General features: G+C 44.9%; 1 protein-coding gene across 1 annotated transcript in view; it reads right to left on the bottom strand.

The window, feature by feature from the left end:
• The window catches only part of LOC309567936 (vomeronasal type-2 receptor 26-like), a gene marked incomplete at both ends in the record, with an annotated part of 47,419 nt that extends 46,728 nt beyond the window's left edge, over nucleotides 1-691 (bottom strand). The window contains one exon of the mRNA XM_082273485.1: nucleotides 554-691. Coding sequence (XP_082129611.1) covers nucleotides 554-691 — 138 coding nt within the window. The remainder of the gene's footprint in view (nucleotides 1-553) is intronic.
• Nucleotides 692-25,421: the final 24,730 nt, after the last annotated feature.

Below are 25,421 nucleotides of genomic sequence, written 5' to 3'. Positions count from 1 at the left end.
ACTTCAGGTTTGGGAACCTGTTGTTATCATAGATATGTTTTGTGGGAATTAAATGAACAGTCATTAAAAACAAGTTATTGGGCATGTCCGCATGAGTCGTCCATGCACCGGATCTATGGACTGCGCATATCCATGCATACTGCTTACACAGCAAATATTTATCACGCATGCGTGGCAAGAATGATTTGACAGAATTATGGTATAAATGAAGAGGATTCTCTGGGGAAAATTGGGACTTTTCTGAAGACGCAAGACGTGCCTTGAGTCGATTTCCCAGTGTTCCCCTTGCTTGTCCCACAATCGTAGCGGAAACGGGTGATGCTACAATATCCGGTGATGTATTGATGCTAATTCTTTGCTATATCTATTGATTCTGCAACTAATCATTGCATGTTAGAATTATTATTATTACAATAAATTGAATCGATTGTTTTGCCATTTATTAACTTGTGCCTATCTTGTATGATAGTGAGCGTAGCAGTAGTGGTTCAAAACACTGTTTTAATAGGCAAAAAAAAAGGGGGGTAGCAAAAGTCCAAGTTTTTAGAATGACCTTCTTAGCTGCCAGGGTGCACAGGTATACCCATTGGGGTATATGTTCCTTATGTCGGTGATGTGCTGAAGGTCTAGGTGGGCCATTCCATCCAAAAAGCAGTAAGTGGGGAGATTTCTCGATGTTTTGGTCCGTCATGGTTTGGATAAAGTTCAGCACCTGATCCCAAAAAGAAGATATTACATGGCAATGACAGAATCTTTAATTTTTTAATATTTAAAAGAAAAAAGACCAATAATTTTGAAAAAATAAAAATAAACAATATTTTTTCAAATCAGATTTTTTTCATGAATTTAGGCCAAAATTTATTCTGTTACATGTCTTTGGTAAAAAAAAAAAAAACTTTTTTTAGTCAGACAGTGCAGAGAGATATTTCTAGCAGTGTAGGGAGGGTGAGGTTCCTGTGTGAGGTAGGGAGAGATTCATTTCTTTACATCATATCAGACCGTATAGCGCCAGTGAGTGAGTAGCAGTGTAGGGAGGGCCAAGGTTCCTGCTTTAGGTAGGGATAGACTGATTTCTTTACATCATATCAGACAGTGTAGGGAGGGCCAAGGTTCCTGTGTGAGGGATAAATTAATTTCTTTACATCAGATACCAGTACCAGTATTGTACATCGGTCAGTTTCTGCAACATTCTAAAATCTTTATAAACATCATTCCAGAGATCAACCGCAGTAACTTTTGCGCTCAGTTGGGGTTTTATCTATAGGGGGGTCACATACCTGTGAGAATACACATCATTCCCGAGATCTACGGCAGTAACCTTTGTGCTCAGTTGGGGTTTTATCTATAGGGGGGTCACATACCTGGGTGTATACACATCATTCCAGAGATCAACCGCAGTAACCTTTGTGCTCAGTTGGGGTTTTATCTATAGGGGGTCACATACCTGTGTGAATACACATCATTCCAGAGATCTACGGCAGTAACCTTTGTGCTCAGTTGGGGTTTTATCTATAGGGGGTCACATACCTGTGTGAATACACATCATTCCAGAGATCTACGGCAGTAACCTTTGTGCTCAGTTGGGGTTTTATCTATAGGGGGTTACATACCTGTGTGAATACACATCATTCCAGAGATCAACCGCAGTAACCTTTGTGCTCAGTTGGGGTTTTATCTATAGGGGGTCACATACCTGTGTGAATACACATCATTCCAGAGATCTACGGCAGTAACCTTTGTGCTCAGCATAGGCGTGCGCACGGGGTGTGCCGGGTGTGCCTGGGCACACCCTAATCACCCTGTGTCTGTTAGTGTAGGGCCAGATCTCCATCTTTGGCACTGAGGGTAGTGAGATACTTGGTGGAGAGGCGGCTGTGCTGTTGGCTCCAGCAGACAGTGAGGCTTGTCAGAGCCGTCAGGTAATGTTACTGCTTGCAGGGGGAAAGACGAGCTGTCAAAACTCAGGGGTGATGTCGGGGGTGGGCGGGACCGAACAGCTATCAAACACCAGCCAATGGGATGGGGTCTGGGCGGCCGCTTCGTTTATGTGGCTCCGCCCCTTTCTTAAGCAGCCCAATCATTGGCTGGTGTTTGACAGCTGCTCATCCCGCCCACCCCCGACATCACCGCTCAGTTTTGACAGCTGGTCTTTCTCCCTGAAAGCAGCTACATACATGAAAGTGTCACACACACAGTGGGGTACCAATGGGGGGGGCAAGCACTGGGGGGTGTCAGCCGGCATGCTCTGAGATCCCGCATCGCAGTGTGAAGGCAGCTGCAGTGGCAGCTCCTTCATTCCGTGCTGCTAGCGGGGGGGGGCGGAGCCTCAGCGTGAAGAAGGGGGCGGAGCCTCAGCGTGAAGAAGGGGGCGGAGCCTCGGTGGGAAGAAGGGGGCGGAGCTTCAGCGGGAAGAAGGGACGGAGCCTCGGCGGGAAGAAGGTGAGTGCATGCCCATTGCCCAAGTGTGTGTGCTGGATAGGAGGGGGATGGGGAAGCTGCATATAGAGGAATTCATATTTCCCTATTCTTTTCGCAGGCAGACTGAGCGCTTCTTGCAAGTCTCACTGTCTGCTGAATGTGAAACTCCCCCTCTCCCCTGTTAGTGTCCATAAGTGGTGCCCAGTAGTGCCACCTATCAGTGCCCAGTAGTGCCACCTATCAGTGCCCAGTAGTGCCACCTATCAGTGCCCAGTAGTGACACCTATCAGTGCCCACCAGTGTCACCTAATAGTGCCTATCAGTGCCACCTCATCAGTGCCCACCAGTGCCGCCTCAGCCCAGTGCCCAGCAGTGCTGCCTCATCAGTGCCTATCAGTGCCACCTATCAGTGCCCATCAGTGTCACCTAATAGTGCCTATCAGTGCCACCTCATCAGTGCCCACCAGTGCCACCTATCAGTGCCCACCAGTGCCACCTCATCAGTGCCCATCAGTGTCACCTAATAGTGCCTATCAGTGCCTATCAGTGCCCAGCAGTGCTGCCTCATCAGTGCCTATCAGTGCCACCTATCAGTGCCCACCAGTGCTGCCTCATCAGTGCCCATCAGTGACATCTAACAGTGCCTACCAGTGCTTCCTATCAGTGCCACCAATCAGTGCCCACCAATGCCGCCTATCAGTAGCCATCAGTGATGCCTATTAGTGCCCAGAAGTGCTGCCTATCAGTGCCACCTATCAGTGCTGCCAAATCACTGCCCATCAGTGCAGCCTCATCAGTGCCAGTCAGTGCTGAGAACAAGTGCCTATTAGTGCTGCCTATCAGTCCATTTCAGTAACTCACATGTAATTTCACATGTAATACACATCAAAAGGAAAATAAGGCATACATCTTTTTCAAAACTTAGCAGGGATGGTGGAACCCCTCTACAGATATTTGCCATACAATTTAACTTAAGTGCAAAAACTTTTTAGTTGGAAGGTTTACACCAGTAGAGCACTTTATAATTTCTATTTTTTAGATTGTTACACTTAATTTTAAATGTTTTAGTTACTATTATAATGTAAATTATTGCACTGGAAGTTAATTTTCCACCCCCCCATGCTAAGTCCATGTCTTTATGGACCTTGATTTGTGCACTGTTGCGCAGTCACGTTGGAACAGGAAGGGGCCATCCCACAAATTTGGGAGCATGAAATTGTCCAAAATGTCTTGGTATGCTGACGCCCTAAGAGTCTAAGGGGCCAAGCCCAACCCCTGAAAAACACCCCACACCATAATCCCCCCTACACCAAATGATTTGGACCAGTGCACAAAGCAAGGACCATAAAGACACGGATGAGCGAGTTTGGGGTGGAGGAACTTGGCTGGCCTGAGTCCTGACCTCAACCCGATAGAAAACCTTTGGGATGAATTAGAGCAAAGACTGCGAGCCAGACCTTCTCGTCCAACATCTGTGCCTGACGTCACTAATTCGCTTCTGGAAAAATGGTCAAACGTTCCCATAAACACACTCCTAAACCTTGTGGACAGCATTCCCAGAAGAATTGATGCTGGCATAATTGCAAAAGGGTGGGTCAACTCAATATTGAACCCTACGGACTAAGACTGGGATGCCATTAAAGTTCATGTGTGTGTAAAGGCAGGTGTCCCAATACTTTTGACAAGTGTGTATGTATATATATATATATATATATATATATATATATATATATATAGTGTGTGTGTATGTGTACAAAGTGTATATATATATATATATATATATATATATATATATACACGCATGCGTGTTTGAGCTTTGGGGTGCACACCCTAATGCAATAGGCTGCGCACGCCTATGGTGCTCAGTTGGAGTTTTATCTATAGGGGGTCACATACCTGGGTGTATACACATCATTCCAGAGATCTACAGCAGTAACCTTTGTGCTCAGTTGGGGTTTTATCTATAGGGGGTCACATACCTGTGTGAATACACATCATTCCAGAGATCTACGGCAGTAACCTTTGCGCTCAGTTGGGGTTTTATCTATAGGGATGACAGGTCATCCATCTATAGGATTATAGATTACATCAGATACTGTATCAGTGAGAGTATTGATAATCAGTCACTTGCGTACATCTATAGCCACCACAGCTCATCTATAGGGCTAGCAATTACATCATATCAGGTCATTGAGTATCTATTGTTCAGTTCCATATACCCAATATTGATCTGTATCAACATCATGTCCGAAAGGCCGACAAGGAGAGGCCGACGCTCACAGGCCACGAAAAGAGGGCAAGCAGCCTCTGTGTCAATTGTGAAAAGTGGTGGTCACAGTCGACATAGTGCATCCTCTGCGGGCGGAGCACGCCCGTCCTTTCTTTCCGGTGCTGCCCGTGCTATTCATCCACAAGATGTGGAAGAGTTGGTGGACTGGACCAAAAAGCCACCCTCATCCTCCTCTTCCTTTGACACCGATGCTCCCAGTAGTTTGCCTTCCACCGCAGCTGCCAAAGTGGCCCGTTCCACAGGCTCCTTCTCCACAGCTACTCCTTCAGGTGCCCCACCATCATGCACAGAGGAGTCACCGGAATTATTCGATCATAGTGTCAGTGTCATGCTCCTGGAGGATGCGCAGCAATTTGACAGCTGTGATGTTGTTTCCCAGGTTGATGATGATGAAGGGAATAACATGAGCCTAGAGAGAGGGGGTTACAATGACGGACAAGAGACCAGCAGTCATGTTGCCACAGCTGAAGCATATTGCCAAGTTGGCTCCAGTGATGAGGAGGGAGGGGATGATGAGGTCACTGACCGTACTTGGGTGCCTGACAGGCTAGAGGAGGAGGAGGAGGAGGAGGGGGAGGGGGAGGATGCACAACTGCAATGAGGCAGGATGTGCTCCATGGGCCGGCCTAGCAGTAGCCAACCTATTGCGCCACAGCACAGAGCTCCACAGGAGCAGGGTGCTGCAAAATCCCAGCGGACTCCAAAAAGTTCATTAGTGTGGGCATTTTTCAGCACCTGTGCAGTAGACCACAGCGTTGCTGTTTGCAGAATCTGTCTAAAGTGGATCAAGTGCAGCCAGAACACCAGGTGCTTGGGCTTATGACTTCCTGCCATGCAGTCCGTTGGCAACAGCACCTGAAAAAGTCACCATATCAAAACAAGCATACATAACCTTGCTCCTCATCTACGATCTGTAACCCTACTATACCTCATGCCTTCTCAAATACCAGCATTGAGAGGGATGATGATATAACAATGAGTGGCACAGAGAGTTGCACCCAATCTGCTAGCAGTACACCACCGCTTGATTTGAGCATCAGGCATATTTCACTACCCCAGTATTTGAACCGTAGAAAGAAATACTGTCCCAGCCATCCACATGCTCAGCGTCTTAATACTAGCTTAGCATTACGGTTGCTGCCTTGTCAGCTGGTAGACTCGCCTCCCTTTTGCAAATTTGTGGAATGTGCTGCACCACAGTAGCAGGTCCCAAAAAGGCATTACTTTTCACATAAGGTCATTCCGGCTCTCTACCGTCATGTGAAAGGTAGTGTTTTGGCCTCATTGGACAAAGCGGTCAGCAGGAAGGTGCACATTACTGCTGACTAGAGTTGAGCGGACACCTGGATGTCCGTGTTCGGCGGGTTCGGCCGACTTTGATAAAAAAAGTCCGGGTCCGTGTCCCGGACTTTTTCCAAACTTTACCCGGACACCGAACCCCATTGAAGTCAATGGGGACCCGAACTTTCAGGCACTAAAAGGGCTCCAAAACACTCATGGAAAGGGCTAGAGTGCTGCAAATGGCAGCAAAACGTAGTTAAGCGCATGGCAAGTGCTCTGCAAACAAATGTGGATAGGGAAATAACTTAAAACAACAAAAAAAAACCCATAAAAATAAAACAATGTTCTTCATCTGTGAAGGAGGAGGCCCATATGGAGTAGGAGGGAGGTTGAGGTGGTGGTGGATGTGGCGGTGTCATAGGCGTGCGCACAGGGTGTGCCGGGTGTGCCTGGGCACACCCTAATCACCTAGGGAACATTAGCATTATCGCTCTGTTTTCCAGTGAGGAGATGGGAAAGATCTCCCTCGGACCTGCTCTGCCATAAGAGAAGTGCCACACACTTCTATTTCACTTTGCCAGAAGGGAGAGTAATGTAACGGGGCCATATACATGTAGGCAAACACATGCATGTGTATTTAAACTTTGGGGTGCACACCCTAATGCAATAGGCTGTGCACACCTATGGGCGGTGTAGGTGGAAGCGACGGTGGAGGAGGACAAGGTAGCCAACACTGCTTTTTTTTTAGTCATTTTAAATTAGGGTAAACCCCAAAAGAGGGAGAAAGAGCAAAAATAGAACAATGGCTGGGTAAGGTCGGTATCCATCTCTATTCTGCACAAGGTACGGAAAAGTCCTGTGGGATCCATGCCTGGTTCATTTTAATGAACGTGAGCTTGTCCACATTGTCTCTGGACAGGCGGCTGCGCTTGTCTGTGATAACACCCCCAGCCGTGCTAAATACACGTTCAGATAATACACTGGCTGCAGGGCACGCCAGCACCTCCAAGGCGTAAAGGGCAAGCTCAGGCCATGTGCCCAATTTGGAGACCCAGAAGTTGAAGGGGGCAGACCCGTCATTCACTACATGTAGGCGTGTGCACACATACTGCTCCACCATTTGCTGAAATGCTGCCTCCTGCTAAGACGTTCCATATGAGCTGCTAGTGCTGCTGTTTGTTGTGGCGTGCTGACAAAGCTTTTCCACATTTCGGCCATGCTAACCCTGCCTTCTGAGGTGCTGGCGGTGCCCTGGTTGCGTTGGCGACCTCTTCCTCCTCCTCCTCCTCCTCTGCCCTGGCCTTGTGCTTCCACTGTGGCCCTGCTGTCAGGTGGGAATGCCAGCAGCATCGCGTCTACCAGTGTGCGCTTGTACTCACGCATCTTGCGATCGTGCTCCAGTGAGTGAATTAAGGACGGTACGTTGTCCTTGTAAGGGGGATCCAGCACCCAGTAATCAGCACAAGTTAGAATGTGGGTAACTCGGCGGTCGTTGTGGAGACACTGCAGCATGTAATCGCTCATGTGTGCCAGGCTGCCCAGAGGCAACGAAAGGCTGTCCTCTGTGGGAGGTGTATCGTCTGTGTCCTCTGTATCCCCCCAGCCACGCACCAGTGATGGCCATGAGCTGGCATGGGTGCCACCCTGCTGTGAACATGGTTCCATTTCCTCCTCCTCATCCTCCAGAACTGTGCCCCTGCTGGACAATTGTGTCCCTGGCGTTTGTGGGTGCAGGAACCCACCCTCGGAGCCACTTGCAAATGACTGCCCTGAAAGCCTTGGAAATGTTACCTCTTCATCCTCCTCCATCTCATCCTTTGCCAAATCCTCTATCATTATCGCCCGAATCGTTTTTTGAAGGAGGCATAGAAGTGGGATAGTTAAGCTGACAATGGCGTCATTGGCACTGGCCATGTTGGTGGAGTACTCAAAACAGCGCAACAAGGCACACAGGTCTCGCAGGGAGGCCCAGTTATTGGTGGTGAAGTGGTGCTGTTCCGCAGAGCGACTCACGCGTGCGTGCTGCAGCTGAAACTCCACTATGGCCTGCTGCTGCTCGCACAGTCTTTCCAGCATGTGCAAGGTGGAGTTCCACCTTGTGGGCACATCACATATGAGGCGGTGAGCGGGAAGGCCGAAGTTACGCTGCAGCGCTGACAGGCGAGCAGCAGCAGGGTGAGAATGCCGAAAGTGCGCACAGACGGCCCGCACTTTCTGCAGCAGCTCTGACATATCGGGGTAATTTTTAAGGAACCTCTGCACCACCAAATTCAGCACATGCGCCAGGCAAGGGATGTGCGTCAAACCGGCTAGGCCCAGAGCTGCTATGAGATTTTGCCCGTTATCGCACACCACCAGGCCGGGCTTGAGGCTCGCTGGCAGCAACCACTCATTTGTCTGCTGTTCCATGCTCCTCCACAACTCCTGCACGGTGTGTGCTTTTTCCCCCAAACAGGCAAGTTTTAAAACTGCCTGCTGTCGTTTACCCCTGGCCGTGCTGAAGTTGGTGGTGAAGGTGTTACGCTGACCGGATGAGGAGGCGGTAGAGGATGAGGAAGCGGAGTAGGAGGAGTTAGGAACAGGAGGCAAACTGAAGCGCCCTGCAATCTTTGGTGGTGGAAGGACATGCGCCAAATTGCTATCCGCCTCAGGCCCATCCGCCACTGCATTTACCCAGTGTGCTGCTAGGGAGATATAACGCCCCTGACCGTGCTTACTGGTCCACGTATCGGTAGTTAGGTGGACCTTGCCACAGATGGCGTTGCGCAGTGCACACCTGATTTTTTCCCCCACTTGGTTATGCAGGGAAGGGATGGCTTGCCTGGAAAAGTAGTGGCGGCTGGGCACGACGTACTGTGGGACAGCCACCGACATAAGGTTTTTAAAACTGTGCGTCTCCACCAGACGGAATGACAGCATTTCAAAGGCCAAGAATTTTGAAATGCTGGCATTCAGGGCCAGGGATCGCGGGTGGGTAGGGGGGTACTTCCTCTTCCTCTCAAGTGTTTGGAAGATGGAAAGCTGAACGCTTCCACGGGACATTGTGGAGATGGTTGGTGACCCAGGTGGTGGTGTTGCTGACAGATCGTCTGTTTGCTGGGTGGCAGGTGCCGGTATCACTACAGATGTGGATGGAGAGGCCGAGACTGCAGCAGAAGAGGAAGCAGGAGGAGTCAGAGACGTTTCTTGGTTTTGAAGGTGTCTACTCCACTGCAGCTCGTGCTTTGCACTTAGATGCCTGATCATGCAGGTTGTGCTCAGGTTGAGAAGGTTTATGCCTCGCTTCAGGCTCTGATTGCATAGGGTGCAAACCACTCGTGTCCTGTCATCAGCACATTTTCTGAAGAACTTCCACGCTAGAGAACTCCTTTGAGCTGGCTTTGCTGCGCTCGTTCCCTTGCTGCATTGGGCACTAGCAGGCGTAGTGTCTAGGGCACGGCCGCTCCGCTTCTGCACCCTGCTCCCTCTTCTGCTGTGCTGGTGGCTCTGTGCGACCACCGCCTCTTCCTCCAAACTACTCAGGTCACCTGCATGACCTTCATTCCATGTGGGGTCGAGGACCTCATCGTCCTCCACATCATCTTCCACCCAGTCTTCACCCCTGCCCTCCTTGTCGGTCTCCACAATTCTGAATGCCGCAGCAGTTGGCACCTGCGTTTCGTCATCATCGGAGATGTGCTGCGATGGTCCTTCCATGTACTCATCTTGAGAAATAAGTGGTTGGGCATCGCTGCACTCAATCTCTTCCACTTCTGGGGCAGGGCTAGGTGGATGGCCCTGGGAAACCCTGCTGACAGAGTCCTCAAAAAGAAGAAGAGACTGCTGTATGACTTGGGGCTCAGACTGCTTGCCTGATTTCCAAGGGGGTGAGGTGAAAGACGGTTGGACATTGGCTGCAGGTGCCAACTCTGACCTTTCTGCAGTAGACTGGGTGGGAGACAATGTGAAGGAACTGGAGGCACTGTCAGCAGCAAACCAATCTACTATCGCCTCTACTTGTTCTGGCCTCATCACTTCTAGAGGCGTATGATGCCCTACCAAATATTGCTGCAGGTTCTGTCGCCTACTCACACTTGAGGAAGGTGTTTCACTTGTGCGTGTAGCTGGCACAGATTGACCACGTCCTCTCCTTGCAACAGGAGCTCTACCAGCAGCACCACGACCCAGGCCACGGCCCCTATTTGACGGTCTCCTCATATTTCTGTAATTTATGATCTTGCCCTAGAAAGGTGTTTATTGAATAGCGGAACAAAACAACAACAGTATCGCACGGGTGTATCTCACAGTCAAATATGCAAACTATGCCGCAATTTAATTTTTTTTACCTCAAAAGGGTGTATATTGGATAGCGGAATAGGAAAAATGTTATAATACGGTGTATCTCACACGTACAAACACAGACTAGGCCCCGATTACAATTTTTTGTACCCTAAAGGCAGGATGAGGAAGAGGAGTAGGAGGAGTTGGGAACAGGAGGCAAACTGAAGCGCCCTGCAATCCTCGGCGGTGGAAGGAGATGCGCCAAACAAATTTAAAAAGGTGTATCTCACATGTACCGATACAGACTATGCCGTAATTTAATTTTTTACACTCAAACAGGGTGTATATTGAATAGCGGAATAGGAAAAATTTTACAAAACGGTGTATCTCACACGTACAAACACAAACTAGGCCCGATTACTATTTTTTGTACCCTAAAGGCAGGATGAGGAGTAGGAGGAGTTCGGAACAGGCAGGAGGCAGACTGAAGCACCCTCAAATCCTCGGCAGTATGAGATGCGCCCCAAAAATTGGAAAGGTGTATCTCACACGTACCAACACAGACTATCCCGCAATTTAATTGTTTTTACCTAAAGGTGTAGATTGAATAGCGGAATAGAAAATATGATATCAAAAGGTGTATGTATCTCACACGTACCGACACAGACTATCCCGCATTTTAATTGTTTTTACTCCAAAGGTGTAGATTAAATAGCGGAATAGAAAATATTATCAAAAAAAAGGTGTATGTATCTCAGACTAGGCAGCGATTACTATTTTTTGTACCCCCAAAGGCAGGATGAGGAGTAGGAGGAGTTCGGAACAGGCAGGAGGCAGACTGAAGCACCCTCAAATCCTCGGCAGTATGAGATGCGCCCCAAAAATTGGAAAGGTGTATCTCACACGTACCGACACAGACTATCCCGCAATTTAATTGTTTTTACCCAAAGGTGTAGATTGAATAGCGGAATAGAAAATATGATATCAAAACTTGTATGTATCTCACATGTAGAGACCCAGACTAGGCAAAAATTACTATTTTTTGTACTCCCAAAGGCAGGATGAGGAGTAGGAGGAGTTCGGAAGAGGCAGCACCCTCAAATCCTCAGCAGTATGAGATGCGCCCCAACAATTGGAAAGGTGTATCTCACACGTACCTACACAGACTATCCAGCAATTTAATTGTTTATACCCAAAGGTTTAGATTGAATAGCGGAATAGAAAATATGATATCAAAAGGTGTATGTATCTTACACGTAGAGACCCAGACTAGGCACAAATTACTATTTTTTGTACCCCCAAAGGCAGGATGTGGAGTAGGAGGAGTTCGGAACAGGCAGCACCCTCAAATCCTCGGCAGTATGAGATGCGCCCCAAAAATTGGAAAGGTGTATCTCACACGTACCGACACAGACTATCCTGCAATTTAATTGTTTATACCCAAAGGTGTAGATTGAATAGCGGAATAGAAAATATGATATAAAATTGGTGATTTATCAATAGCACATGTGAACAGCAGTGTCTTATATCAGTCAGCTCTGCTGCAGGCTATGGAGGAAAAAAAAAAAAAATCCCCTTTTAAGTTTGTAATTTTTAACTAGATTAGTACAGACTATGCCACAATTTAATTTTTTTTAACCCAAGGGTGTATATTGAATAGTGGAATAGAAAAAAGTGTATAACTTTTGAAATCACTCAATAATAGCACATGTGAACACACACAGCAGTGTATTATCACAGTCAGCACAGCAGCACTGAAGGAAAAACGCTGCACACAACTGACTGATAAAAAATACTTTTTTCTCCCTCCTCCTCAGTGGGCAGAAAGATTGTGTTCACTGCACCCCACCCACAGCAAAATCAATGTGGACCACTGACACCTGCCTATCTCCAGACTCTCCCTAAAAGGATCGATAAAATCGGTCACTGCCGGCAATGCAAACCCCCCCCCCCACACAGCAAAATCGATTGTAGAACACTGACCCTAAATATCTCCAGCCTCGCCCTAAAATGCCTATATCTCGCCCTGCCTGCAGCACTCCGACCTGTCCCTCAATTCTATTTCGGACACAATATGATTTTTTTTCCTGTCTGTCCCTAATCAGCAGCCAGCACGAATTATGTGTGCTCTGTCCCTGTACTACAGCAGAATGACGCTGCGGCGCTCGGTCTCAAACTTATAAAGACTTGGTCACATGCTTCAGATGGCCAATCACAGCTACTAATACATTTGTAGGCATGGCTGGGATGGCTTAAGGCACACCAGTTAAACGCTTGTTGATTGGCTGTTGAAAGCCCGCCATGAAAACGCACCAATACATACAAACCCGGAAATAAAATGACCGAACACGGATTTTTACCCGAATATACAGTAAAGTTTTCGGGTCCGTGTTCGGGTAACAAAAATCCAATTATTCGGTACGAACACGAATAATACAGTCTTTGTTCGCTCAACCCTACTTAAGACACCATAAGTTACTGATTTCATGCAATGTTCCTGCTTCATATTGGAAGCTATGTACTTGGTTACACATGTTATGTTGTTTTATTCTATCTCTTTGTAAATCCCAATAAAATTCCTAGAAAAGAAAGACAGTGTATATTTTTAGCACTGATTACAGTATTAGTGTCACAGGTTCCCACAAAGTGTCAGTTAGGGCCTAATTGATAGTGCCGCTATTTGGCTAACGCCGGGATTTTTGAGAACTGGCAAATTTTAAAGTATGAAATTGGTATTCAACATACCGCCGGCGGCCAATAACGTATAGTGTTTTTTTTTTTTTTTTTTGTTTTCCAATAAAGTGCTTTATTGAAGTCAAATGAAAAAGTACAATAACAACAGTAAAATTGCATATCAAGTAAAGCGCCATATAACAGTAGTGAAATGACATACATCCAATAAACGTGGTACAAAAACATGGCACATACATATGCAGCTTGTATAAACCTAGATGTACATCGAAATAATCATGGAACACATAGGGGGTATGGACTAGAGGGCCCATACCAAGGGCCTAGGCCCAAGATAGGAAAGAGAGACAGAATAGAAGGAAAGGAAAGAAAAAGAAAAGGAAAAAAGGGGAAGGGGGTATAGGGAAATTGGGGGAGAGTACACAAAGGAGATGAGTGGGCTCAGATCAAGTCAGTAGGTGGTGTCTGACCGCAGATCAGTCGACTAATGAGTAATAAGCTTTGTATAGTTGGCGGATAACGTGAATGCTATCCAGGGTCTCCAGATTTCATGAAAAGCTGTGCAATTTTCTTTTTTGATAGCAACGATTTCTTCCATTTCTAGTATCAGTTTTACTTTGTCTGCCCATTCCTTAATTGAAGGAATGGATTGAGAGTTCCAATACATAGGAATAATGGCCTTAGCTGCGTTCAGCAGGTGTCTGACCAGGGAATGCTTATACATCTTGTATGAAAGGGTGTTCACATGTAATAGACAAGTCGCTGCATCCAGCAACATAGAAGTGTTTGTTATCGTTTTAATCAGGTGAATGATCTGTTTCCAGTATGTTTGGATTTTAGTGCATGACCACCAGATATGGGCAAAGGTCCCTTTTTCCTTTAGGCACCTCCAGCACCTGTCAGAGCTCTGCGGGGACCACGATTTTAGTTTCACAGGTGTCAAATACCACTGTGTCAATATTTTAAACAAAGTTTCTTGGATCTTGGTGCTAAGAGAGCACTTGTGCGCAAATACACAAGCTTTCTCCCAAATCTTTTCAGTGAAAGAGCGATTTAAGTCTCTCTCCCATAAATTCTTGTAGACCTCTAGATCCAGGTCAGGGGCATGAGAGATCGATTTATAAGCTTGAGACGTGGTTTTATAGCAGTGTCTTTGGTCCCCGCAAATTTTCTCAAAAGCAGTTGTTGGCTTTGAAAAAAGGGACCTGCGCCTGTTATTCTGCACAAAATTGTGTAGTTGTATGTAGTTCCAGTGTGAAATTGTGTAACCCTTAGGTTTGATCTCATTGAACTCCTGTAGGGATAGCAATCTCGAGTTTGTCAGACAATCTTTCACCCGTAACGGAGTGCTGTTCTGTTGTGTATCTGTTAAATGTGCTTTAAACTCCAGTCCTGGAGGAAAATCTGGGTTTCCGGTGATTGGAGTCATAGGGCCAGGATTGGAAACCAATTGGTGTCCCGGAGCTATTTTATTGAAAATTGATAAGGTAGTGGAGACTAGGGGGTGTTTCTTGACATCAGAAGGATATTTTGAAGGGTCCGTCCATATGAGTTGGTGGGCTGGGTACCTCGATAGGCCTATTTCGAGATTTACCCAATCTTTATGGTGGGAATGGCAATGCCAATCAACCACCCTAGTTATGTGGGATGCTTGGTGATATTTGATGAAGTCGGGCAAGCCTATTCCACCTTTGATCTTAGATAGTTGTAAGAATTTCAGCTTGATTCTGGGTTTTCTGAGGGCCCAGATAAATTGTCTCTGTATGGAGAGAAGGTTGCGGAAGAAAGCGTTAGGAATTTTAATCGGAAGAGCGTGAAACAAATAAAGTAACCTTGGTAAAATAACCATTTTTAAGATGGCCGCTCTTCCGAACCAAGAGAAATTCTTATTATTCCAGCTATGTAGATCTTTCTTTATGTTTCTTATGAGTGGAATAAAATTTGCTTCAAAGAGGGATTCTATTTTAGGGGTGAGCTGGATGCCTAGATACGTGAGGGACTTAGTCTCCCATTTATAGGGGCAATTGCGTTGGGTTAGTGACTTCATGTCTGTGGGTAATGATATATCTAGGGCCTCTGATTTTGAATGATTTATTTTAAAATTAGATAAAAATCTAAATGTTTGAAATTTCAAATTAAGGTTTGGTATCGAAGTGTGTGGCTGGGTAATGTAGAAAAGTAAGTCATCTGCGTATGCAGAAACTTTGTAATCCCTGTTCCCAATCTGGAAGCCATGAATCGCCGGTTCAGCATTGACATGTCTTATTAGCGGTTCTAAGGCCAAAATAAAGAGTATTGGTGATAGGGGGCATCCTTGTCTTGTTCCATTTCTCAAATGTAGGGGTGTGGAGAAAGTGTTATTAACCTTCACTTTGGCAATGGGGTCTGCATACAGTGCTCCGATCCAACCCATCATGTTAGAACCAAGACCCAAGTGGCGACAAGTGGCCTGGAGATAATCCCAGGCCACTCTGTCAAAAGCCTTTTCGGCATCCGTTGACAAAAGTAGCCCTTCTAAGTTGTTTTTGCGTGCTTCATGAATCAGATTCAGAGTTTTTATGATGTTGTCTCTGGCTTCCGGGCCCGGCATAAAGCCCACCTGTTCTGGCCCAATGATGAGGTGTAGCAGGGGTCTAATCCTGTTTGCTAATATTTTTGCCAGCAGCTTAACGTCCAGATTGAGAAGAGAGATAGGCCTATAGTTGGCGCATAAAGTTGGGTCCTTATCCTTTTTGGGGATCACTGTTATGTGTGCTGTTAAAAATTCGGGGGATGGTTTACCGCTTTTGGAGAGGACGTTCAATGCTTTAGTTAGGGGGGTAGTTAAGGCAGATTCAAATGTTTTAAAATATTGAGAGGTCAATCCATCAGGCCCAGGACTTTTGCCACTTTTCATGGAGCTGATAGCTTGTTGTACTTCGTCAGTGGAGATATCTTTTTCAAGATTAGCAATATCCTCATTAGGTAGATTAGGGAGACCGCTCTGTTCAATATATTGGGAAATGAGAGAGGATCTCGAACCCTCAAGGTCTGCTGGGCGTGCTTGCTGTGGTAAATTATAAAGACTCTCATAAAAGGAGCGGAAGGATTCGGCGATGAACCTAGAATCGTGTATCTTATTGTTTTGCTTGTCTCTCAGGCAGGAGATGTTAGAGGCAGATTGGAGATCTTTTAGGGCTCTAGCAAGATATTTGCCACCCTTATCCCCATGCTCTTAGTAAATTGCCCTATTGAAGTATAGGGCTCTTTTAGTTTTATTATTGAGAATACTTGCCAGCTCTTTTCTAGTATCCGCCAGCTCCCGCATGAGAGATTTAGCGAGTGAGAGTTTGTGTTGGGTCTCTAGGCGTGTGATTTTGGCAATAAGGTCATTTATTTGTTTTTCCTTCTCTCTTTTTTTCCTTGCTCCATATTTAATAAACTCTCCCCTTATTACGCTTTTGTGAGCTTCCCAAGTAGTTATTGGGGAAACGCCCGCCGTGGAGTTTTCCTTGAAATAATTTATTATGGAATCTGAGATTTTCTCTTTGATTGTAGGGTCAGTTAACAGGGAGGGGTTTAATCTCCAGTTAAATATTGGTTTACTAACTTTATCTGTGGCAATCGTTATTGAAACAGGAGCATGATCAGATAACGCCGCTACACCAATCTCGGCTTCTGCTAGTTCTGGGATATCTCTCTGAGATATAAAAAGAAGATCAATCCTGGCGTATTTGTTGTGTGGTGCGGAAAAGTGTGTAAAATCCCTCTCCGTAGGATGTAGAGAGCGCCAAGTGTCCACTAGGGTCAATGATCTCAGTAAGGTCCTAATTTTTTTTATCTTTTTGTATGTCACACTGGATTTACCAGTGGAAGAATCCTGAAGTGGGTCCAATGGGATATTGAAATCTCCCCCCAGCACAATGCATCCCACTGCAAAACTCTTCAAGTCCTCAATGAGCTTAGTGCAAAAAGACACATGGGCCTTATTTGGGAAATAGGCGTTAGCTAAAGTTATTGGACGGCCTTTTAGGGTCCCTGCCAAAAAGATATATCTACCTTCAGGGTCCGCGTAGTGCTTGTCTATAGTAAAGGGGGCAGTTTTACTAATTAAAATGGCGACTCCTTTTGTTTTTGCAAGTGGATTTGACATAGTGTAAATCGTAGGGAAATGTTTGTCTGTTAATTTTGGTGTTTTGTTCCCATGAAAGTGAGTTTCCTGCACGAAAACAAATTGGGCTCTACTTTTTCTAAGTTTGTTTAGTAATTTCTTCCTTTTTTCGGGAATGTTGAGACCATTTGCATTATATGAGATTATCGTGGGTTGTTTCCCCAAGTGTGAGAAAGCCATTTTTCACCAGGATATTTCGTGTACAGCAATGGGGAGAGGGGTGGGAGGGGAGAGGTAAAGAGAGAAAACAGAAAGGAAAGGTAAGGAAAATGGAAAAGAAGAAAGACACAAGTCAAGACCGGTTGACTAGAGAAATTCCCTGTCAACTATAGTAATAGGCTTATATTCAGATAAGATATGATAAATATCAGCTGTGATAATAGCCTTTCGGGTAATGTGGAAGGAGCGAAGGTGAATGTCACCAACAGTATCTGAGATCCTATGAATCAAGATACATGTCCCGAACCGAGGGGAAGACGGCTCCTTATAAAATAGCTTATTCAACTCTATTAATTGTGTTCTGCGGCAATGAAAAATAGAAAAAAAAAAAAAATTATGAACCAGAGCAACTATAGTCCGTGGTCACCAAAAATTAAAACCTTGAAGGGGAGGTCCCAGGTACACAACAAAGGTGAAGAAAAACATAGGGAGTAGTCTTTGGACGTCAGGGACAATCAGTAAGAATCCATGTCATCGACAGAGGAGCTCACGCTTTAGTGGTATCTGTGGTGGAAGTTCACAATAGAGTGTCTTGCATGTACAACTGTCAGAATCTCTACAACAGGGGCAAGGTAGACAAACGTGTATACCCTAGCAACTGTAGAATAACAAACAGTACCTTGAGGTGGTTATTGTAGGTGAGGTAACTGAAATCTTCCTCCGTCAGCATGTCAATTTCCTGCTTACCTCTCCTGGGTTGTCCAAACTTAGTATATTTCTGAGGGAGGACTCTGAAAGTGTACCTCTTGAGAATCAGAAACAAAAAAGACAAAGGTGTGTTAGAAATGTAGAAGCATATGATAACTTCGCAAATCACCTCTTTGGAATTGTGGGTGTGCATGGAAAAAGGAGTTAGCAAGCAACAAGATTCTGTCCCTCAGGTAACCATGTCTAAGCACCAAAGGAAAAAGCATATGGTCTAATATCCAACAATAACCAGGCTACACGTTTCAGTCCCACCAGTGTCCTTCAGGGAAGCTCCAATAACATGGACATTGAGGATGGAGGTAGTCAATGTTAGTAAATCTAGCTCACACAGTAAACCATCAGATATGTGTAATTGTTTGCTTGATGCGATCCAACAGCAGTTTCCCTGTGGTAAATTATCAGCCATGGATCTATTAAACCAGAGAACTGTAGGTGAACATAGACATCCTCTGTCAATTGAATAGAGAACATGCTAAATAACTGATAGTTGTTCCAGAAAAGCATCATCTGTAAGACACATGTATTAAAGAGGTCCAAGACTGCCATCTACTGGGGAAAGTCAGAAGTGTCCTGGGAAAGAAAAAAAAAAAAAAAAAAAAGTCCCTAAGTCAAAATTAAAAGGGTGACATTATTCCAGGCTAAAGCTCATCAACGATTTATTTGTAGTTCCTGGGTCTCGGGGTTTTAGGAGGCGAGGAAGACTGAATGTGAGGACTTTTGGTTTTGGTCTTTCTCCCTTCTTTAGTGGAGGGTGATCTGTAACTAGAGGACGGTCCCTCTCGCGCCATGTGGTTGTTCAGTGAGGCTGGCAATAAAAATTCTGCGTACCATTCTGGGAGTTCAATATGATCCAGCTGAAGATTGGTACAAAAAGAGGGCAGATCCTCTGGGGTACGCAGATAGAATTGTTTGCCGCGGTAAGTAGCTTGGACGGCGAAGGGGTATTTCCACCTATATGGGATATTTTTGTCTTTCAATGCTTCAAGGATTGGTCTCACTGCCCTCCTGTTCTTCAAAGTGATTGGTGACAAATCTTGGAATAATGAGACTTGTGCCTCATTGAACAGGATTTGATCACTTTGTCTGGATTTTGTGAGTATTTCTTCCTTCAACATGTGATTTGTTAAACAGCAGATCACATCCCTGGGTGGCATGGAGTCTGAAGGTTTCTGTCTTAGGGCTCTGTGAGCTCTGTCCATCTCTATTGGGGATTCCTGCGGTGTCTCTCCAATAAGTTATTGAATATGGAGGTTAAGGCAGAACGTATATTATTTCCATCCACAGACTCCGGAAGACCTCTCACCCTGATGTTATTCCTTCTGCCACGATTATCAAGGTCTTCCAGATGTCTGTTCATCTCAATCAAATGATTGGAATGAGTGCTTGTAATGGCCTCCAGTCTGTCTATGGCCTTGTCCCTTTGTCTGCCCGCCTTCTCCACCCCTGCCATCTGCTCTTTGAGACTGACTATGTCTGCCTTAAGATCGGTGATCGCAGCTGCAAATGAGCCCTTTATGTCAGCAGCTATAGCAGTCATGTCGTTGAATGTCAATTGTCTGTCAGCAGGTGGTAGATCACTTACTGTGTCCTCCGAAGCTGCCAGTGAATCAGTTTCAAAGTCCTCCTCCATCTCCTGTGACAGTCTCCTCGCCATCTTGGATCCTGTAGTGAGCTTTTTCATCTGTGCCTGTGTCCTGAAGATTTCGGCAATCACCTTGCCGTTTGAGGTCCTGGAATTCCTCGAATTTTTGCCCTGGGAGTTTGGTTTAATGATTCTGCCCATATTCGGCAAGAATCGATGCTCGTGAGGCCGCAGAATATGCAGAAGGAGCCGCTTCAGGTCCGGCAGCCATCCACGCTGCGCGCCAAGCCACGCCCCCGTATAGTGTTATGCCTCGTACACACGCAACCATTATCGGCCGACCGGTCGTCCGTCTTTTGTCCTGAGTTGTGTTTTGTTGGTTGGAATGTGCCTAGACTGCACACGATTTTTCTCGGCCAACAAAAACCTACTTCAGAAGTGATGTCATGTGTTGGTTTACTTTCTTTGTGTTTTTTCTTCTCTGAGCATGCCCAGACTTGCTTATCAGATTTTTGTCTGCCGAAATCTGTACTGACTGACGGAAAATCGGCCGTTGTGTTGACGGCCAACAAAAATTTTATAGCCTGCACACCAGATTTTTTTTCGGACGAAAAGTCGGAGTCGGTTGTCGAAAGCATCATACTAACAAGCCGAAAATCAGCCGATCGGACGTTGGCCGAAAATTCCCGGCCAATAATCGATGCGTATGTAGGAGGCATTAGATTCATTAAAATGCTACAACGTCAGGGCGCGACTTAAAAACAGGTCAGCTAAAAGCTGGACTAATGTTTTGCCAAATTTTTTTGAGTACCCCCAAAAATCCCAAATCACTGTGGAAGGTGTGGGAGATCATTTGGAGATGAATGGCATTTAAACTGTGTCAAAAACTGACCTAGAAAGAGAGATTTCTGCAAAAGTGTAGAAAGTAAAAATAGCTCCTCAAGTCCCGAGCTGCAAGAGAGCTCATGTGCGCATGCGCAACGCCAACTAGGCTCAAAAAGTTACGTTTTCACAAACTTGAGCATGTGGTATGTTGAATGCGAATGTAAAATCCGCTGTATCGCCCATGTAAAATGGAATGAACTGGCGGATTTGAAAAACATGCACATAGTTCATACTTCTAGCATGTGATTCCTTAGTAAACACCATCACATTACCACGTTCTATACACCTTTCCTGCTCAATCATATTTCACTAGAACAATCTTATATATAGTTTTTAGATTGAATCTCAACATTATCTAGGGTATCCCACAAAATATTTAATTGGGAAAGACGTATGGGCAAGCTTTTACATTTTATATCACATTTTACTGCAGGCATATCCCCATACTTGGCTAATTAGAAAAATATGTTAAACAAATATAGCTCTATCTCTCAACATTGCTACATATTGACTTTATGTGGCATCTTTTGTATTTAGTTAATGTCTTTATATTAAGAGTTTGCTGATACACATGCCTATGTCAAACAATAGCAAAAGTATGCTAACTTTTGGAGGGTTGGAGACCTCCAATTGTTGCCCATACAGAGGGCTCATTCTGGATTCAATCTCACAAACCTACAGCAGGAAAGCAGACTCCCTAAGCATTGTGCTATTTCTCAGTTCTTACAACTCCACACTTATTAGGCTATGTTCACATCTAGGCGTTTTTGTCAGTTTTGGGGGAGTTTTTATGCTCTAGGATCAGCTCTCAAAACGCCCAACAAGACAAATCCTATTCATTTCAATGGCCCCTGTTCACATCTGAGCGTTTTGAAGCCATGAGGAAAATGCCCAACGCTCAAAAAAGTACATGAGCTTCTTTTTGGGCAGATTACAGGCGTTTTTCATTGGTCTCTAGTCAATCTACAAACGCCTGCACAAAAAAAGCCTGTAAAAACGCCTGTAAAATGCCTGCATAAACGCCCATAAAAACGCATGAAAAACGCCCATAAAAACGCCTGTAATAGCAACACCAAGATTATTAAGGATGTTTATGAGTGATGAGCATGATTATTGGCTTAGCTATATGTTCAGTCTTCATTGAAACAACAACCTGAACTCCCAAAGAAATGCCCCCCCCCCCCCCAAAATAATTTCAAAGCCCAAATTTTTTGTTCAACTTTAAACTAAAAAATATATAAATATAGATATATGTCTCTCTCTCCCTCTCTCTATCTATATATATATATATATATACACCTACATATACTTTCTTGCTTGTCTAGCTTTTGGGAAGTAATAAATAGGCTAAAAGTTGTGCTCAGGGAATGTCAGAGCTCCCCCCTAAACTAACATCTCTAGGCGCCCTGTCACCAATAACCTAAATAAGCGTGTCCATATCTTGGACATGGGCATTCTTCCAGGGAAGGCTCCTAAAGGGTTTACTCATCTCTGTGTCTATGAGACTTTGAGATGTCGTAATTTTTCCTTAAAAAAAGTGTGTTCACCTATCATAGGCCCTCACCATTTCAAATGCCCCTCCCTCCTGTCAATGAGTATGTATTGTGTTAAGTAACACATAACTAAAGTACTTAGTATACTTTTGTTTGTGGGGGGTGGGGAGAGGATCTGCTTGTCAGATTTGTAATGTGGCTTCTGCCTATGTGCAAAAAAAAAAAACAGCCGCCCCCTCTCCCCCCCCCCCCCCCAAACACTAGCCATGGTGATGTGTATAAGCCTCCACATGTTGTTATGATACTTTGAGGTGGGTATTGAATGGACAATTGACACAATGCCAACATCATGTTGAGGTAATCACCAGTGTGGGTCAACCTATGTCATGGAGCTAGATTTGGACATACAGTGCCTTGCAAAAGTATTCGGCCCCCTTGAACTTTGTGACCTTTTGCGACATTTCAGGCTTCAAACATAAAGATATAAAACTGTAATTTTTTGTGAAGAATCAACAACAAGTGGGACACAATCATGAAGTGGAATGAAATTTATTGGATATTTCAAACTTTGTTAACAAATAAAAAACTGAAAAATTGGGCGTGCAAAATTATTCAGCCCCTTTACTTTCAGTGCAGCAAACTCCAGAAGTTCAGTGAGGATCTCTGAATGATCCATTGTTGACCTAAATGACTAATGATGATAAATAGAATCCACCTGTGTGTAATCAAGTCTCCGTATAAATGCACCTGCACTGTGATAGTCTCAGAGGTCCGTTTAAAGCACAGAGAGCATCATGAAGAACAAGGAACACACCAGGCAGGTTCGAGATACTGTTGTAGAGAAGTTTAAAGGCGGATTTGGATACAAAAAGATTTCCCAAGCTTTAAGCATCCCAAGGAGCACTGTGCAAGCGATAATATTGAAATGGAAGGAGTATCAGACCACTGCAAATCTACGAAGACCTGGCCGTCCCTCTAAACTTTCAGCTCATACAAGGAGAAGACTGATCAGAGATGCAGCCAAGAGGCCCATGATCACTCTGGATGAACTGCAGAGATCAACAGCTGAGGTGGGAGACTCTGTCCATAGGACAACAATCAGTCGTATACTGCACAAATCTGGCCTTTATGGAAGAGTGGCAAGAAAAAAGCCATTTCTTAAAGATATCCATAAAAAGTGTTGTTTAAAGTTTCCCACAAGCCACCTGGGAGACACCAAACATGTGGAAGAAGGGGCTCTGCTCAGATGAAACCAAAATCAAACTTTTTGGCAACAATGCAAAACGTTATGTTTGGTGTAAAAGCAACACAGCTCATCACCCTGAACACACCATCCCCACTGTCAAACATGGTGGTGGCAGCATCATGGTTTGGGCCTGCTTTTCTTCAGCAGGGACAGGGAAGATGGTTAAAATTGAAGGGAAGATGGATGGAGACCTGAGACTGGGACGGAGATTTGTCTTCCAAGACAATGATCCAAAACATAAAGCAAAATCTACAATGGAATGGTTCACAAATAAACATATCCAGGTGTTAGAATGACCAAGTCAAAGTCCAGACCTGAATCCAATTGAGAATCTGTGGAAAGAACTGAAAACTGCTGTTCACAAACGCTCTCCATCCAACCTCACTGAGCTCGAGCTGTTTTGCAAGGGGTAATGGGCAAAAATTTCAGTCTCTTGATGTGCAAAACTGATAGAGACATACCCCAAGCGACTTACATCTGTAATCGCAGAAAAAGGTGGTGCTACAAAGTATTAACTTAAGGGGGCTGAATAATTTTGCACGCCCAATTTTTCAGTTTTTTTATTTGTTAATAAAGTTTGAAATATCCAATAAATTTCGTTCCACTTCATGATTGTGTCCAACTTGTTGTTGATTCTTCACAAAAAATTACAGTTTTATATCTTTATGTTTGAAGCCTGAAATGTGGCAAAAGGTCGCAAAGTTCAAGGGGGCCGAATACTTTCGCAAGGCACTGTAGATGTATATGTATCACCAGAAATGGGATTCTTTGTTCTCCAATATCTAAAAGACGATCTAGCATGTTTTAGGAAGAGTTAACATTTTTGAACAAAGTTTGACTCAAACATACATTGCTCTTTCCACAGCTCCTCCTCCTCCGGGGTTATGATGAGATCAACACCCACCTTCATACCAAACACAGCATCCTGTGTCGTGTCCGGATGAGGCTGCGGTGGAGATTTCGATTTGTGCCCTGTTTGTGGACATGCAGCGGGCTTGGAGTGATATGAAGCATCGTTCTCCCAGACTGCTGCGAAAAGCTGCGGACCAAATCTCCGTTAAGTAAAGATATACATTACATGTGCCCAGATCTGTGATTTTTTTGGGGGTAGGCGGGCCTGTGTTTAGGTATGCAACAATTCCCCCCCTCCCTTTGCCCCCTACCTTTGCCACCTCCATCAAGTGTCTCTTCACAACCTTTTTTACTACTATAAACATTGGTCTTTTAATTTGTCTTCTGGTTCTAGCCACAGCGGACGGACGCGAACCGGTGGTATGTTTGGTAAAGAAGGGGAGGAGGAGGACTGCCACACTGGAGTACATGGTCCCTGGGAGCGAGCCGCTACACCATCTCAGAATTGTTGATCGTAAGCAGAAACATTTTAATTGTAGAAATGTAAATTAGAAAATTTTTGGGGGATAGTGATCAAGACTAATAATGTTGGTGCATTTGTTTCAACCTATGTATTTATATGTAGTTATCTAACACTTCATGCTGAACTGTGCTAGAGCAACATGGTAACAGCAAACTACTCAGGAGTGGAGGTGTATTAGCAATGTCGACAAATTAAAGTCATTGTATAATACTCGAAAAGTGTGTAGATGTGTCCATGGTTCATTTGCCATATTTTGCTAAAAGAAACTTTACATGGTCAATGCGTAAAATCAAGGGCAGATTAACAAACTTTATCATCCGCTTTCTGGAACTCTGACTAATGTGACTGCAGAGTGAACACATGATATTGGGGGGGGGGGGGTGTGACCCATTGTGAATGGATGTTGGCCTCCTGTTTCTAAACATGTTCAATGCAGCTCATTGAAGTAAGTGCTCTTCTATGTGCAGAACTGTAGGGGCATTGAGTATGGTGCTAGCATGTTGAGAGGTTGCTGCCTATTTGTGTCCTAAAATAGTGTGTAAATTGTGATGTTGTTCTTTTTAGAAACAAGTGATGAGGATCTGGAGGCTCAGCCTTCTCAGGCCCAGTGTAAGTAATGTGGATGTGCTGGTGTGTTGTGTGTTTGGTCTAACTTTGAGGAATGAATTTTTGTTTTGTTCTCTTTTGTGGTTGATGTAGCTTCAGCGAGAGCGGAGCCTGAACAGGCAGGCCCAAGTCATGTGTCCCAGGGGCAGGAGAGCCAGGAACATGGGGACCATGGCCAGGACCATGCTGAATTGTCCCTTAGTGATGAGGATGAGGA

This window comes from Pelophylax lessonae (genome assembly GCF_965119305.1).
Source record: "Pelophylax lessonae genome assembly, chromosome: 1".
NCBI classification, from domain to species: Eukaryota; Metazoa; Chordata; class Amphibia; order Anura; family Ranidae; genus Pelophylax; species Pelophylax lessonae.
Note: the sequence above shows the minus strand (reverse complement) of the source record. Positions and strands in the feature narration are given on the sequence as shown.